A 15,876-nucleotide genomic window follows, 5' to 3' on the forward strand; every position below is an offset into this window, starting at 1 on the left:
GCCACTTTATTGTAATAATTAAGTAGATTTCTAAAACATGACCTCCCTTTAGCAAATCCATGCTGTCCATCAAACATAATACCATTGTTGTCAACCCAACTCTGGATCCTAGTTCTCACAAGCTTCTCAAAAACTTAACCACAACACCTGACACACAGATAGGCCTATAGTTTGATGCCTGAGTTCGATCACCTCCTTTATGAAGCGGCACAATCTTGCCCTCCTTCCACTCCTTGGGGACTTAACTGAGTGCAAGACTCATATTAAAAAAATATATCAAGACAGGTGTCAATTCCCTGGCACATTCCTTCAGGATACGTTGTGATATATTATCAAGTCCCACAGCCTTACTAACATCTAGTTTACTCCCCATACACCTCTTGCTCACTTAGTCAGTCTCTCTTCCCCATCGTCTACTGCTCTCAAATACATCATTAACAATTACATCTTGTGAAATCCAAAACACTTCAGCCTCTATTTGCTTTGGTCACATGCTGCTGCTTAAGGTATTTATCCCTCAGAGATTCAACAAAATCACTCTCCTTGTTCCCATACACTATCTCCTCCCTTCCATTCTATGATCCCGTAATTAAAGTCATCCATCAAGATTACCCCCTCTTTTCACCATGGTCAACTGCCTTGTGACTGGTCCCTGAGTACTCCACTGGTCACCTTGAACCTTGCAGACTCACATCTCCAATATTCCACTGCTTGATATATTGGAGAAGTGAGTGACAGCCAGCAAGCCTTTTTTCAAATCTAGTAGTTTATAATCCAATCTTATATCCTCCAAATGTAACAGCTCTCTATGCTATATCCTATCACAAGCTATAATAGTTTCGAAAAGTATCACTGTGTATCCATTCCCCTTGTTTAACTCAACTGTCAGATTATTATAAAATGTGAGCAGATTTCTCAAACATGACCTTCGCTTAGTAAACTCATTCTGTTCATTGCAAAGTATGGATTCTCTATCAACCCATTTCTGTATGCAATCTCTTATAAACTTTTTCAAGTTTTTCATGACCACTCCAGAGATTCTAATAGTTAGAATTCTTTGTACCATCCTTGTGCAATGGGATTATCACACATTCTTTTCATTCCTGTGGAATCATTTCTGTGGCAAAACTCAGATTATACATCCAAGTCAAAATCACAACCAGTTCAGCTGAACACTCTTTTAGCATCCATGCCATTATCCCATCAATCCCTATTTCTGAATTCATATTCAGTTTATGCGACAGCTCTAGTACTTGTCCTCCTCATACACACGAGTTTATTCATCTTGTGTAAGGGTATACACAAGGGTGTACCCGCAGGGACTTGCAATTGCAAGTATGGACTTGGCACACCTGGGGTACCTGAGCTAGGTATGGTCTCCTTCACTCTTAGCCATACTTCTTTCCTACATTGTTCTTCATCTTGATCCCTCTTATATCTTCTCTGTTAACATCTATAGAAGAGGACACAATACTATAATCTTTACTATCCTAACTTCTAGCTCCGGAGGGGTTCCACCACTCTCCACTGAAGCTATTAGAGTAATCAAGGGCTGAGGGGAATTTCTTTTTCCTTTAATAAACACTAACCAAGGCAAGCTTTGAGGACCTTAAGGTGGCATTCCCACCATCAAGCAGCTAGACTATAGATGGCCAGTAACCCCCCCCCCCCCTCAGTTGAATTGAAACTCACTAAAAAGACTCATGACAATTCAAAACAGATGGACCCTACTGGAAATGATCCAGCTCAGAGAATGGATATGATTGAGACACAGGCACAAAAGTGGAAAAAGAAGATACCTGATATTTGGAAACTAGCAACATGGGATGTTAGAAGTATACACCATGAAATACAAGAATTAGACCAAACCATGGGGAAAAAAAATAAACATAGCTACTATTACAAAATCAAAGAAAAAACAAAAAGGAACAGATGAAACCAAGAATTATATCTATATTTATAGTGGAGTAAAGATGGAAGAAAGGGCAAAGTCAGGCGTAATGATGTTCATACATAAAACTTTAAGAAAAATATTTTACATTACAACTACTGGAATGATAGAATCATAGCCACAAGACTAAAGATACGTAGAGGATATTTAACAATAATAGGCACTTATCCCCGAGAAGAGGGAAAAGAAAAAGAATCGGAGATTTTTTTATCAAAACTACAAAAGATAATATATCAAATAAACCCTTCTGATTATATTATAATAATGGGTGACTTAAATGCAAGAATTGGTAATACCTCACATAAACCCAATGTAGGACCAATAGGAGAACCAAAATATAATAATAATGGGAAGATATTAAGAGCATTCACCCTGTACAACAATTCTAGAATAACAAATGCCTACTTTAAACATAAAGATATTAAAGATATTCACAGATTTACCTGGCAGGCAAGAAATACAAGAAGCTTCATAGACTATATAATAGTTAATATGAAATTATCAAATATGATTATAGACACCACAGTATACAGAGGAGCAGAGATAGAGTCAGAACACTACTTATTAGTAGGGAAAATTAAATGCAAACCAAGATTTGGGGGGGGGGAACCAAAAGAAAATAGAAACACTAGAAACACAGAACAATATAAGATTAAACTCTTAGACGATGAGAATATCAGAGGCTTGTATTTGCAGAGTAGAATTAGGGATTGGTTGAGTAAAATCGAGGAAAGTAGGACAGTGGAAGAAGAATAGTCAAACATCAAATATATATTAGAAAATGTTGCAAGAGAGAGTTTGGGAACAAAAAGAAAATGGAAAAGATGCAGATGTCTAAGACAATGGGACAAAGAGATCAAATGGATAATTGAAGAAAAAAGATAGCATATAAACAATGGCTAAATATAAAGATAGATGAATCATTCATTGAATATAAAAGGAAAAGAGCAATAGCAAAGAAAGCATGTAGGGAAAAAAAATAGAGAAACATATGAAAATTTTATGGCAAAATTAGAATGGGACTGTACATTAAAAAGACCTAAAACATATAGAATCCTGAAACAAATGAATAACAATTTAAAACAAAGAACAAAAATTGATATAATTGAACCAGAAACCTGGCAGGAGTATTTTCAGAAGTTATGGCATGATAACTCTTTGATACAAGAATTCCCCTTGAAACAACATCAGTAATATAGATGAGTTTACATGTGAAAAACTACAAAACACCCTCGAACAAAGCAGGACAGGCAAGTCACCAGGAGAAGATAATATAAACACAGAACTTATTAAATTTGCAGTTAAAGAATTTAACACCAGATTTCTAAAACTTATAAACCAAATATACAAAGAGGGAAAATCCCCAAAAAGTTGGGGTAGAGCTCTAGTGATCCCAATTTACAAAAAAAAAAAAGGACAAAAAACAGATTGCAATAACTATCATGGCATCAGCTTCCTCAGTACAGGTTATAAAATCTATGTAAAGATGTTAACAAACAAATTAATATCCTATATAGAATCACAGCTTGGAGAAGAATAGAATGGATTCCGTAATGGAAGGTCATGTATAGACTCGGCTTTTATTTTAAAAATAATTATAGAAAAACAGAAAATACAATATTGAAACACACATAGCTTTAATTGATTATATAAAAGCATTTGACAAAATTTTGAGAAATAAACTATGGGAAACTAAAGGAATAACACATTCCAAACCAACTATACAATACTCTATTGAACATATACCATAATAAAGAAATAGCAATAAAGCAAAATGATATATCCACTTGGAAACCAATAAATAGAGTAGTCCGTCAAGACTGTCCTTTATCACCCATATTATTTAACATATATATGGACAATATTATCAAAAAATGGAGAGAAGTAAATACATGTGGCTTTCAAATTAATCGATATACAAAAATAGACACACTACTCTTTTCTGATGATCAGATCATCTTTGGAAAGAGTGAAGATGAACTTCGGAAAGCAAGTTTGAGCACGGTTAGTAGTTGGAAGGGGTCAGTTGTTCAATGCTGTTGGCACACTCTCCCTCGATGAGTCTTTGGACTCCCTGGAGGTCTCACATAATAATAATAATAATAATGAATGTCAACGGAGAAAACTAAAGTCATGGCTTTTCATGGAAATAACCCTGTCAGAAATAAAATAGTAATAAATAATAAAATAATTGAACAAGTTAATAATTTTAAATACTTAGACTGTAAACTATCTTACGTAAATGAAATAGATATTGATTTTAAGATGATGAACTTTATAAAAATCACTGGAGTAATTAGCAGAACCTTTAAACCTAACTACGTACAGAAACACAAGAATTAGAGTCTACAAAACACTAGCCAAACCTACACTATTATATGGAAGTGAGATATGGACCTTCGGAGAAAGAGATATACAGAGAATTCAGGCAGCAGAAATGAAATTCCTTAGAAAAACCAACCCTATTAGATAAAAAAAAAAAACAGTGGAATAATTAAAAATCTTAAAATTAATTCCATAACAGACTCAATATTAAATATAGGAAAAACTGGCTAGACCATATAGCAAGAATTCAGAGAGAAAGATTGCCAAAAAAGATCTTAGCATATAAGCCTAGAGGACAAGGAATAGGGGACGACCATGAAGAAGATGGACTCAGTCCGGAGCAGGCCACTTGGCCTAGAACCTGGACAGGAAGAAGAAAAAGAAGAGTAAGGGTATCATTGAACTCTTTGTTGTATATATTAGGTTGATAGCTGATATCTTTCCATATAATAGTTGTAACTCTTCTGGCTTTGCCCTTACTGACCATAACTGACATGATCCTTATGCACATGGTATTTCTTTCACATCATCTTTTTTCTGAAAGAATCTCTTGTTTAATCATCATAATTTCACATCATAAATATATTGATGTATAGATTACACATCAATTTCACTTCCGGTCTATTTATGCTTTGAACTCTAGAGACACATTCCAATATTGCATCATTGATGTATTTTTCAATATTTCTCATGCATTGCTATATCCTTCCCAGCTAGCAACCAATACCATGGGATCAAACCTATTGTTCTCGTCAGATTGTCATAATTTCCTGCTTTGTGTGTTCAATATGTAATCTTTACTGAATGGAATATCCATACACTTAGCTAAATCCCATATCATTACAGCATGATCAAACTGGAGGCAAAAGTCACATCTTTGACTGAAACCCTCCTCTAACACTATAATCAGGTCTAATACTCTCTTGACTTTGGGTTCCTTGTACAATGCCACTTAAGGAAGTTGTCTTGTAAGAGCTCAATAAATTTGGCTTCATTATTTTCATAAGATTATGCTACTACCCAATAAATGTTTAGATAATTACAGGTACCTATAATGGTTAATCATTTAGTACCTGTTAGGTTTATTTGGTGATGCATCTCATCATCTCCTGCAACTGATCTGCTAGGTCTGTATCAACACCCCACCATGTATTTGATCTTGTTAGACTCCACCTCACACCATATAGCTTCATATTCACTACCACATGCAAGCTGACTGTAGATGTGGGATAAAACCTGATAGTAATGAGTTTAGAAGGGAGAGTATGGTGATATGTAGCAGGAGCTGTCAAGACCATACCAGGACATGAGACTGGGTTCCCTCTGTATTAGTAAAATGTTCACAAGCCTTTCACTTTCATATTGTAGTTTGTACTCTTTATTTATTTAACTCTTCCTTCTCATGAGCAATAAGGGCCAGAGAGTCAGCATAATGAACAGTTTTTCTATTCCATAGAAAAATCTCCGACAAAAATTATTATTATCATTATTACATGACACCTCCAAAGAGTCCAAGGACTCATCGAGGGAGGGCACTCTACTCTACAACACACTGTTTCCACCACCACTATTATTATTATTATTTTTTTTTTTTTTTTTTTTTTTTTTTTTTTTTTTTGTCTGTAAATTGTCTGTATTTTCTCTGGCTGATAATTTGCCTGTATGTAGGATGAAAAACCTGAGTTTCCAGGAGGAAAAAACTACTGCCTCCACATGAAATTAGCTAACTCACCTTCAATTGAAAAACTGTATCGTTGTTCTTCCAGTTGCACTACAGAAACACTTAAAAGTAAAAACATAAATCCAAATATACAAGAATCCAACAACAACAACAAAAAAAAACCTTCAATAATGCATTACAAAAAAAATTTCTACATATGTTTCACAGACATTTATGGCTTTAACAGTAACGATGATCCAGACTAGACCTATAACAGGTCTAGTCTAGATCATCTAGTCTGAGAGTTCTATGGACTCTCAGCTGGCCAACTCAACAACTATCATCTATCCTATTTATTGAAAACACTTCACACAAGTCCTTTTGTGACAAATGCAGTACATATGCACAACACGGCGCCTAGTATTTTTCTTGTGTGTGTGATTAATGTTCGGTGCCTTTCCAAAAAAAGTTTTTTTTTGAATAAAGTGTGAATAAAATGAACAGGAAATGAAAAGCAAATGAAAACCGCTTTACAGTATAATGTTACCTATGGATTAGTCCTGCTTATACAATTTTTTTTTACACGGAACTCAACAATTAATAATTAATACCATTATTAATTGTTATTAATTAATAATTAATAACAATTAATACAACAATTGATGTATCATAAATCAACAATTATAAGTTGATTTATGATACATCAAAAATTAAAGAACTATTTTAGGTATATTTTCATAAATTTTAATCAAAAATTACAGTGATATTGGGTCCAGGATACAATTTCAGAATTTATTTGTTTGTTTCCGGGAAGATCTGAAGGGGCCCAAGCAGAAGACGACGTACATTCATAATTATATGTACCATTCGTTGTTCGTTTAAATTCTTATCTCATATTTTTTGACATCTTTTAGGCACCTTTTCTTCTGCAGCACCTGTGTATATTGCACACTTCGCACATGCCACCAGCCGATCACCCTGCATATGCATTCATCATATCTGACTTAGAAAAGCTGACTTCAAGTCCCCTCTGTTTTACTTTTTCATTGCAGAAAAAATAGAAGTCAGCCAAACTCTCCTTGCTGCCTTATTTCTTTGATAATTTAAATTAAATAGTAACATGCAAGACATTAGGCTGCTCGTTTTCAATTCAAAAATTATGATACACAAATTATGTTTTATTGAAAATCTTCTCAGTACTTTTATACAAGTATATAATACAGATCATCTATATCACCTCCATTATCCTTTCAGATTAAGCCATTGTTTAATATTTTTCAAATGGGGCTAAACACATAGGCACTGCAACCATTTGTCACACACACACACTCTGCTCTCTCTCTCTCTCTCTCTCTCTCTCTCTCCCTCCCTCCTCTTTAAATGGGGGGGGGGGGGAAGAGAGCACTGTGTGTTTGAACATATATGGGAATACACAATGTTTTTTGCAGGAAGAACCAGGTTGGAAAGTGTCTTCCTTTCAGTCTGAGGGGTTGATCACCAGGTGATGCACTTCCCATTTTAGTCATTGATTGCAGTGTATGAAAGTTTTGAAAAAAATTTTCTTATGAGAGTCAGTTGAAAATCTGCAAATATTTGTTTTTTCCTGTTTTTACTTTGTACAGTGTCTGAGAATTTAGAACTGTTATGTGCAGGAGGAGAAAACAGAACTTTCTGTACCACTTCAAGGCCTTACACAAACGTTCAGCAAAACTACTCATCACACAAACATTCAGCAGAACAATTCATATCTGACCTCTCAGCTACTCATGTTATTCTTATTATATCCTATTACAAATGAGAGTTTCATTATTGACTGATTATTTAAACAACTTTCATGGGTTACACAGGTGACAAAATTATATAGAATTTTATTCCAAAACTACAATATATCTCATCCATTGTTATATGGACATCATCAGGTAGACAGACCTTTAACATTCAAAACATGAATCAAAATAATGAGTCTCAGCTGAAGTATATAATTACACTTTGTGTTAACATTAACAGTTTGTTAATGAGTGGAATGAGTTTGAAGGACGAAGTGAACTGTATATGATGGACTGGATTTGAGTGGTTTTAGTGTGAGTTGCTTGGAGAGACTGCTGCTGCTGGAAGGTAGAGAAGTGAGTGAGTGCAGAGAATGAATCTGATCAAGTGGGGAGCGACATGGAAGAGCGGGAGAGTAAGACTGGAAAGACTGAAGAGGTGGTTATAAATGAAGAAGTGAGCGGCATGAATATAGAGAATGAGAGAATGGGTGTGCAAGACAGACAGACAGGGAAATACAGTCCGAGAAAGTTGGATGCTCCTAGAGAATGTGAATGCATGTGTAGACAGGAAAGCAAGGGGATGACATGAGATCAAGAGGAAACAGTTGGATTTGAAGAGGGTTCTAAGATGAATAAGGAGAAAGGGAAATGGCTTGAGTTGAATATGGAGAAATTCCTATAGATCCAGGGATGAGCTGTGTTTGTATACAAATGCTAGAAGTGCAAGAAACAAAGAAAATGAAAACAAAGCAAATGAAATGATTGCATTAATTGAGTCTGTCCACCCAAAAATTGTTGGAATAAGTGAGACATGATTGGATGAGGATGACATCCTGACAGAAATAGAGATGGAAGGGTATGATGTGTTTCATGAGAATAGAAAGGGTAAAAAGGTAGAGGGAGTGCTATTGATGATAGAGAAAGAGTTATGTCCATACAAAGTAGAGATGCAAGAGGGAAATAGTGCCAGTGGTTTTGAGGGAGTATGGTGTGAGATAGAAGTGAATAGGATACTTGATTGAATGTTGTTATAGACATGGTAATGTAGACGGTAACGAGTATGAAATGTATAATCAAATTAGCCAAGCAAATAAGAAAAGGATGATCATTAAGGGCGATTTTAATTATGGCAATATAGACTGGGATGATGAGATAGCAACTGGAAGTAAAGAAAATGAGTTTCTTGAGTTTTTGAGGGACAACTACCTCAGATAGTATGTAACAGAGGGCACACAAGGATTGAGGGTCTTGGATTTGATTATCTCATGAGAGGATGTAATTATAAATGAGGTGTCCAGTCCCCCTCCAAATTGTGAGAGTGACCAGCAGTTCCACATATATCCTTTTCTCACAGAGGTCCTCACACTACTGGCAACAGTCCAGGTAATCACAAGGGTGGTGATTATGAAGAGCTCAGGAGACGGCTTGCAGGAGTAGCATGGAATGAGGAGTTAGCTGGATAAGAGATCAATGCAGCTTGGAGGATATTCAAGAACTATCTAGTAGAAGCAATGTTTAAATGTATTCCAAGGGTCAGAAAGTTAAATAAGGTAGGTGTGAAATGGTTAAATGAAGAGATCAAGCATGCGATACAGAGAAAAAGGGCATTATGGAGGCAGATAAGAGAAGTGATAATAACCAATTCCATGAGGATTACAAAGACCAGGCAAGGCAGATGACTTGGTTGGTAAGGGTAGCAAAAGTGAGGTATCAGCAGCAGTTAGCTAATGAGGCCAAAAAAAATCCTAGGGAGTTCTTTCAATATGTAGCCAACAAAAAAAAAAAAAAAAAAAGAATGATTATGGAAGGATGGCATTGATTGGACAAAATAGTATAAGGACAACTGTTGCAGAAGATATAATGGAGATACTTAATGAGCAGTTCATATGGGTCTTTCATTCTTGTGAATGTGACTTCGTGGAGAGATTGAGAGTAGTTGATGATGGAGAAGAGAGAGAGACTGACTGTGAGTCAGCAAGAAGTGCATGGGGAGTTGAGCAAACTTGGTCGAGTGGTTAGCGTATCTGCTTTCCAGTCAAAAGGCTGTGGATTCAAATCCCACCGTAGGCATAGATGTTTGTGATTGTCTTTGAATATACTAGTGGTGGTGGTCAGCAGCAGATGGTGTTGGTGTAGATAATGAAGATAGTCACGGTTGGTGGAGACGGAAAGTTGTAGGTAGATGCCCTCCCTCGATGAGTCTTTGGACTCCCTGGAGATGTTACGTAATAATAATAATAACAAGGCTGTGGGATTTGATAATATATCACCACATATTCTGAAGGAATGTTCCGGGGAGTTGACATCTGCCTTGACATAATTTTTTAATATGAGTCTTGCACTGGCTCAAGTTCCAAAGGAGTGGAAGGAGGGCAAGATTGTGCCACTTCACAAGGGAGGTGATAGAACTCAAGCATCGAATTATAGGTCTATCTGTGTGTTAGGTGTTGTGGTTAAGTTGTTGGAGAAGCTTGTGAGAACTAGGATCCAGAGTTGGGTTGACAACAATGGTATTATGTTTGATGGACAGCATGGATTTGTTAAAGAGAGGTCATGTTTTAGTAATCTACTTACTTATTACAATAAGGTGACAGCTTTCTTGGACACAGGAGAGGGATACACATCTATAGTATCTTAGATTTCGCAAATGCTTTTGATAGATTGCCACATAATAAATTGGAGTCTAACTAGAGCAGATGGGGTTGGATATTAGATTAGTGCATTGGATTGGAGACTGGCTATCTGATAGGTATCGGCAAGTTGTGTATGGGAGAGCAATATCCTGGAAGAGGAAAGTCACTAGTGGTGTATCTCAGGGGTCTGTTTTAGGGCCATTACTGTTTAACTTGTATGTTAATGATATTGGCGAAGATTTGGATGGAGATATTCAGTTGTTTGCAAATGATGCAAAGTTGGGACAAACTATGAAGAGTAGAGAAGATGTTGTGGCCTTACAAGAAGACTTGAATAAATTAAAAGAATGGGAATGGGGATGTTCAATGTTGCAAAATGTAAAGTTTTAAAATTCGAGAAGCAAAGATGGGATGTAGAATTTATGCTTGGTGTGGATATATTGTTGGAGGCAGAAGAAATAAGAGATTTTGGGGTGATAGTGGATAAGTATCTGAAATTTAGGAGACACATTTCCAAAATTGTGATTAACTTGTATGTTAATGATATTAGTGAAGATTTGGATGGAGATATTCACTTGTTTGCAGATGTCGGGACAAACTATGAAGAGTAGAGAAGATGTTGTGGCCTTACAAGAAGACTTGAATAAATGGAATGAATGGGAATGGGGATGCAAGTTCAATGTTGCAAAATGTAAGGTTTTAAAATTTGAGAAGCAAAGATGGGATGTAGAATTTATGCTTGGTGTGAATATATTGTTGGAAGCAGAAGAAATAAGAGATCTTGGGGTGATAGTGGATAAGGATCTGAAATTTAGGAGACACATTTCCAAAATTGTGAGGACAACACATAGACTTCTGGGAATGATGCAGAGGACACTGACTTATAGAAGTAGGGAGATTCTTGTTCCATTATATAAGGCGGGTGTGAGCAGGGGAGTGAGAAGCAGGTTTTTTGCATGCAGAGTTGTGTTATTATTGGGATGCCTTGCCTGAGAGTGGGGTGTCTGTGGAGAATTTGAATGTGTTTATGGTGCAGTACAATGAGTTGTGTGTATGATAAAAGGACCTCCTACATGAATCTTTGACTCCATGGGGTCTTGGAGTAATAATAATAATAATAATTTTTTCTTGCTTCTCATGCTATTGACACAAGGGACAGAGTTCTTTGGAACCAGACAAAACTTCATTCTAGCAAGTTCAAATTTTATCATCTTTATCTTGAAACATGTGAAATGCTACAAAATCATCCAAACCTCAATCAATCAGACTGTATGCAAATCTGCAATTTTGGGAATGATTACTTTTAATTGTTCATAAGTTTTTTAATTAATAATAATTTTTTATACAACTTTTTACAATTATTTCTTGGAATTCTAATAGTGTAAGCATATACTTCAACTGTGACTGAGACACAGGCTAATATAACTTGATTTATGACTCATTATTGTGATTCATATTTTGAATGTATTTAACAATCTGTCTCCCTGATGATGTCCATGTAATGTTGGATAAAATATATTGATGTTTGTGAATAAAATTCTACATAATTTTTGTTACATATGTAAGCCATGAAAGTGATTTAAATATGTCTGGCGCATGTTTCATTTTCTGTCTCTCTTTTCTGGCTTCATGCAATATTCATGACTTGTGGTCAGCCTGCATGCATCCCACTATTTTTACTATCCCTGGGAAGATGTGGAACACATGATGTGTCAGCCACGAGATTTCTTCTGTTACAGTGGTTTCCATAAATTAAGGAACAAAGAGGAAAAACCATGATAACTCAGGGAAAAAGAAAAAACACACGAAAGTTAGGTACGTTGTGTAAAAAGTGATGCTAAGTCTGGTTTTTGTTGTGGCACTGTCAGTTTTATATACAGATGAGCTCCAGCATAAAAGTGGGCATTTTGGAGTGGTTTTCCCATTTCGAGTCTGGAGTGAGAACAAGACATTTCACGATACCAAGTGGCAAGCAGTTGTAAGACTAGAGGCTGCCCATAGTCACGCAGAGGTAGCCAGATGGTTGCATGTGAGTTGTTCTGTCGTTCAAAGACTGTGGAACTAATTCCAACAGTCACAAATAGCATCTCAAAGATACAGTGAAGGAAGGCCATGGGCTACAACCATAGTAATTGACCAATATCTCCAATTATCTACTTGTCAAAACAGGAATGCTATCCCAAATCAGCTATGATCTGACCATATGATCTGCTTCCACTGTGCACCAAAGAGGATCTGCATGCTAGGGGACCAGTAGTCTGTATACCCCTATTCCCACATGAACTGAATCCAAGACCAGTGGAGGTTAGCAGTGTTTACAGACAAGTTCTGATGTGTTCTACAAAGCAATACCAGGCATGCTCTGATCTGTAGAGTTATCATCCTTCTAATATCCATGAAAGGGACACGTTTGATGGGAGGTGGTGTAATGGCATGGGGAGACATCTCATTGGGTGGATACACCAACCTGCATGTGCTTCCTAGAACCATGAATGCTGAAACTTATAGAAACTAGGTTCAAGACCCTATGTTCATCTGTATATGGATGCAATAGGGGAGGTCTACCCTATAGGATGATGCTCATCCTCATCGATTGAAACTCAATATCTTCAATAAGAGACTATCTTACATATGGACTGGCCAGCCAATCTCCCACCCTTAATCCTGTTGAGCATGTTGTCTGGGATGCTCTAGGTAGATGTGTTACTGCTCTCAACTCCCCTACCCAAAACCTTTGAGATTTAGAAAAACTTTGCAGGAGCAATGGTTACTATTACCAGCTGAGCTCCTGAACACCATTATAAACAGCATAGAACATCATTATGAGCACTGTATTGTTGTGAGAGTGACCACATTCCTTGTTGAGTCACTTAACAATCTCATCTTGACCTCTTGTTTCTGACCATTGTTTTTATGAACCTGTTACTGAATTAAACTATATATTTACAATTTTTGAGTTTCTTTCACATCTCATATCACTGAATTGCATAAGAAGTTGTCATACAGTTTTTGAGTTGTTGTGGTTTTTCTCTTTATTCCTTAATTTACGGAAACCAGTGCATATACAAAAGTATAAATTTTTTCCTCCATATAGTAGATGAAGACAGAGAAGTTCTGAGCAGTAGCATAGGAACAGTAAAGCACTGAGTACCAGACAGTTGCCTAGGGTACCAGAGACAGGATATTTTATCGGTTATCAAAACTGTCACACTAAAAAAGGCACACTGATACAAATTTCCCAAGGGTGCCAAAAGTTTAGCTATGCTTCTAATTCGGATAACTGAATTATTCTTAAAAAATGTCACCATATGTGAGCAAAATTTAAATTTGTTTAAAATCTGCTCTGGAGATTTTAAAATGAAAATACACTCTCAAGAATACTCAAGCTCAGCAGGGGCACCATTTTTAAATTGCTCAGGATAACTCAAACTTAGCAATGAAAAGGCTAATGTGCTCTGGGTCAAAATTTCCTTGTCATACATTGTTACATTCATTTACTGTCTTTATTGTTCTCAAAATTCTGATAACCATTGTGACCTCTTTGATTATCTGTCCGACAAATATAAATTGACCCATTTCTCATTAGGTTAGGAAATTTAAATTTTGTATGAGGTATGTAAACTGTCAAGAAAAATCATTTAAATATTTAAACTCAAAAATTGGAAATTTTTGAGTTTAAATAGTTCCAATTTTTATTTTATTTTATTTTTTATAATTTTACAAAAACATAATGAAAAACTTCAACCAGATACTTTTTCTCAAGTGAAGAATAAAAAATAAATTAATTCATAAATCACTTATTTTTCTACCATTCTTTCTTTTGGCATTATTGAAAAGCTTCAGTTTGAAACAGATTTGTGCTTTCATACACATATTTGAAATGTATGAAAAATATTATTATTATTATTATTAATTACGTGACACCTCCAAGGAGTCCAAAGACTCATCAAGGGAGGGTACCTACTCTACAACCCTCCATCTCCAAAGCATCATTTGCACCAATTCCATCTACTGCCCACCAGAACCACCACTAGCGTTTTCACTGGCAATCACAAACATCTATGCTCACCGTTTGGATTTGAACCCACAGCCTTTTGGCTGGAGAGCGGATATGCTAACCACTCAGCCAACCAGGCCAGCGTATACACGTATAAAAACATAAAGCCAAAGAATTTGCATTCCTCGCTAAACAAAAGGAATAAAAATTACATTAGCTAATTCATGCTGGAAAATTCTTAGTTTAAATCATCAAACCATTATAGTTTCTTGCCATGAAGATGTGCATTTTCATTTCTCCTGCTCTCACTTAATCACCAGGATTGGCTATCTTTTAGCCCTAAGTTTTTGAAAATCACTTGGCAGCCACTCTTCACCTCTTCCATTTGTTAAGGTTCGGTTTAGCACATTTCCACAGCATACTGGCTAAGTGGTTCCACATCATAACTTGTATTTATTTCTGTTCTTGCAAATTTGACTATCTCTTTTGCTGAATTGCAGCATTAAAAACCCATGTCTCTTCAAGATCCAAATTTCTTCTGGAAGAAATAATTCTTCTTGACTATGTCAAAGATTTACTACCTCTGGTTGGGATCAGCTGATAAAGATTATGCAGTTCCTAGACAGTGATTCACTCTGAATAGGATTGTTGATAGGAAACTAGTAATGAAATCTTAATGGTGTTGGTTTATTGTAGTATCCTGTATACCAGAATATAAAGAAAATGAATTTCTCTTTTATGAAGCACCTACATATTATAGAAGTGATATTTAGAAAAAAAAATAATGCACACACACATATGTGTGTATGTGTTCTGGTGGGGGGGGAGGGGGTTCTGATAAACACCTAGAACAAAAATGACTGGTTTGTGCAACAAGTGAACGACAATTTTCTCAGAGGATTACAAGTGATGCAGCAGCATTGTAACAAGTGTATAACACTTCGTGGGGAATATGTACAATAATGTATAAGTTACATGATTCTACCTCAATTCCTTCAAGGTGATTATCCTAACTTCTCAGCACACTGGCAACCTATTAAATGTATATTACCCTCTTACACATTTTTAATATTTAGTTTGTGATGATTAATGCATCATCTCTTATATTGCAGTATCTTTGTTTTGAGAAATCACTGCATTCCATGCCATTGCTAACATGATTAGTAGAGTGTTTAATCTCTTTATTGTCCTATACTGACTTTACAAGTTATACATAAATTGATGTCTCAGGTATATTGAAACAAGTATAGTCATGTTTTTTTTTTATTTATTTATTTTAGGTTTATGAAGAAGAAGACGATGATTGATTTATTCCTTTTTAAAAAAAAAAGTAGTAAGATACTTTAGCTTACTGCTGCAAAACAAAACGTGGCATTTTATGACAATGCATTTAAAAATGTCTCAAGTTTTTTTGTTTTTTTTTTTATTCATAGATGAAGTTATATAGTTGTTACTGTCATTTTCTATGTATGTTATAATTTGACACTGTAAAATCTATAAAACAAGTTTGTTTGTTTTTTTTTAATAAAAGTGCTGTTTAT

The 15,876-nt window shown here is 35.7% G+C and overlaps 1 protein-coding gene across 1 annotated transcript in view; it reads left to right on the forward strand.

Moving 5' to 3' along the window:
* Nucleotides 1-15,703, forward strand: part of LOC150096139 (mitogen-activated protein kinase kinase kinase 4-like) — a 734,047-nt gene extending 718,344 nt beyond the window's left edge. Inside the window, exon 26 of the mRNA XM_090409620.1 lies at nucleotides 15,616-15,703. Coding sequence (XP_090265746.1) covers nucleotides 15,616-15,642 — 27 coding nt within the window. The 3' untranslated portion in view covers nucleotides 15,643-15,703. The remainder of the gene's footprint in view (nucleotides 1-15,615) is intronic.
* Nucleotides 15,704-15,876: the final 173 nt, after the last annotated feature.

The sequence above is a fragment of the Typopeltis vanoorti genome, chromosome 19 (assembly GCF_054136105.1).
Source record: "Typopeltis vanoorti isolate ZY-2024b chromosome 19, IOZ_Tvanoo_1.0, whole genome shotgun sequence".
Taxonomy (NCBI): Eukaryota; Metazoa; Arthropoda; class Arachnida; order Uropygi; family Thelyphonidae; genus Typopeltis; species Typopeltis vanoorti.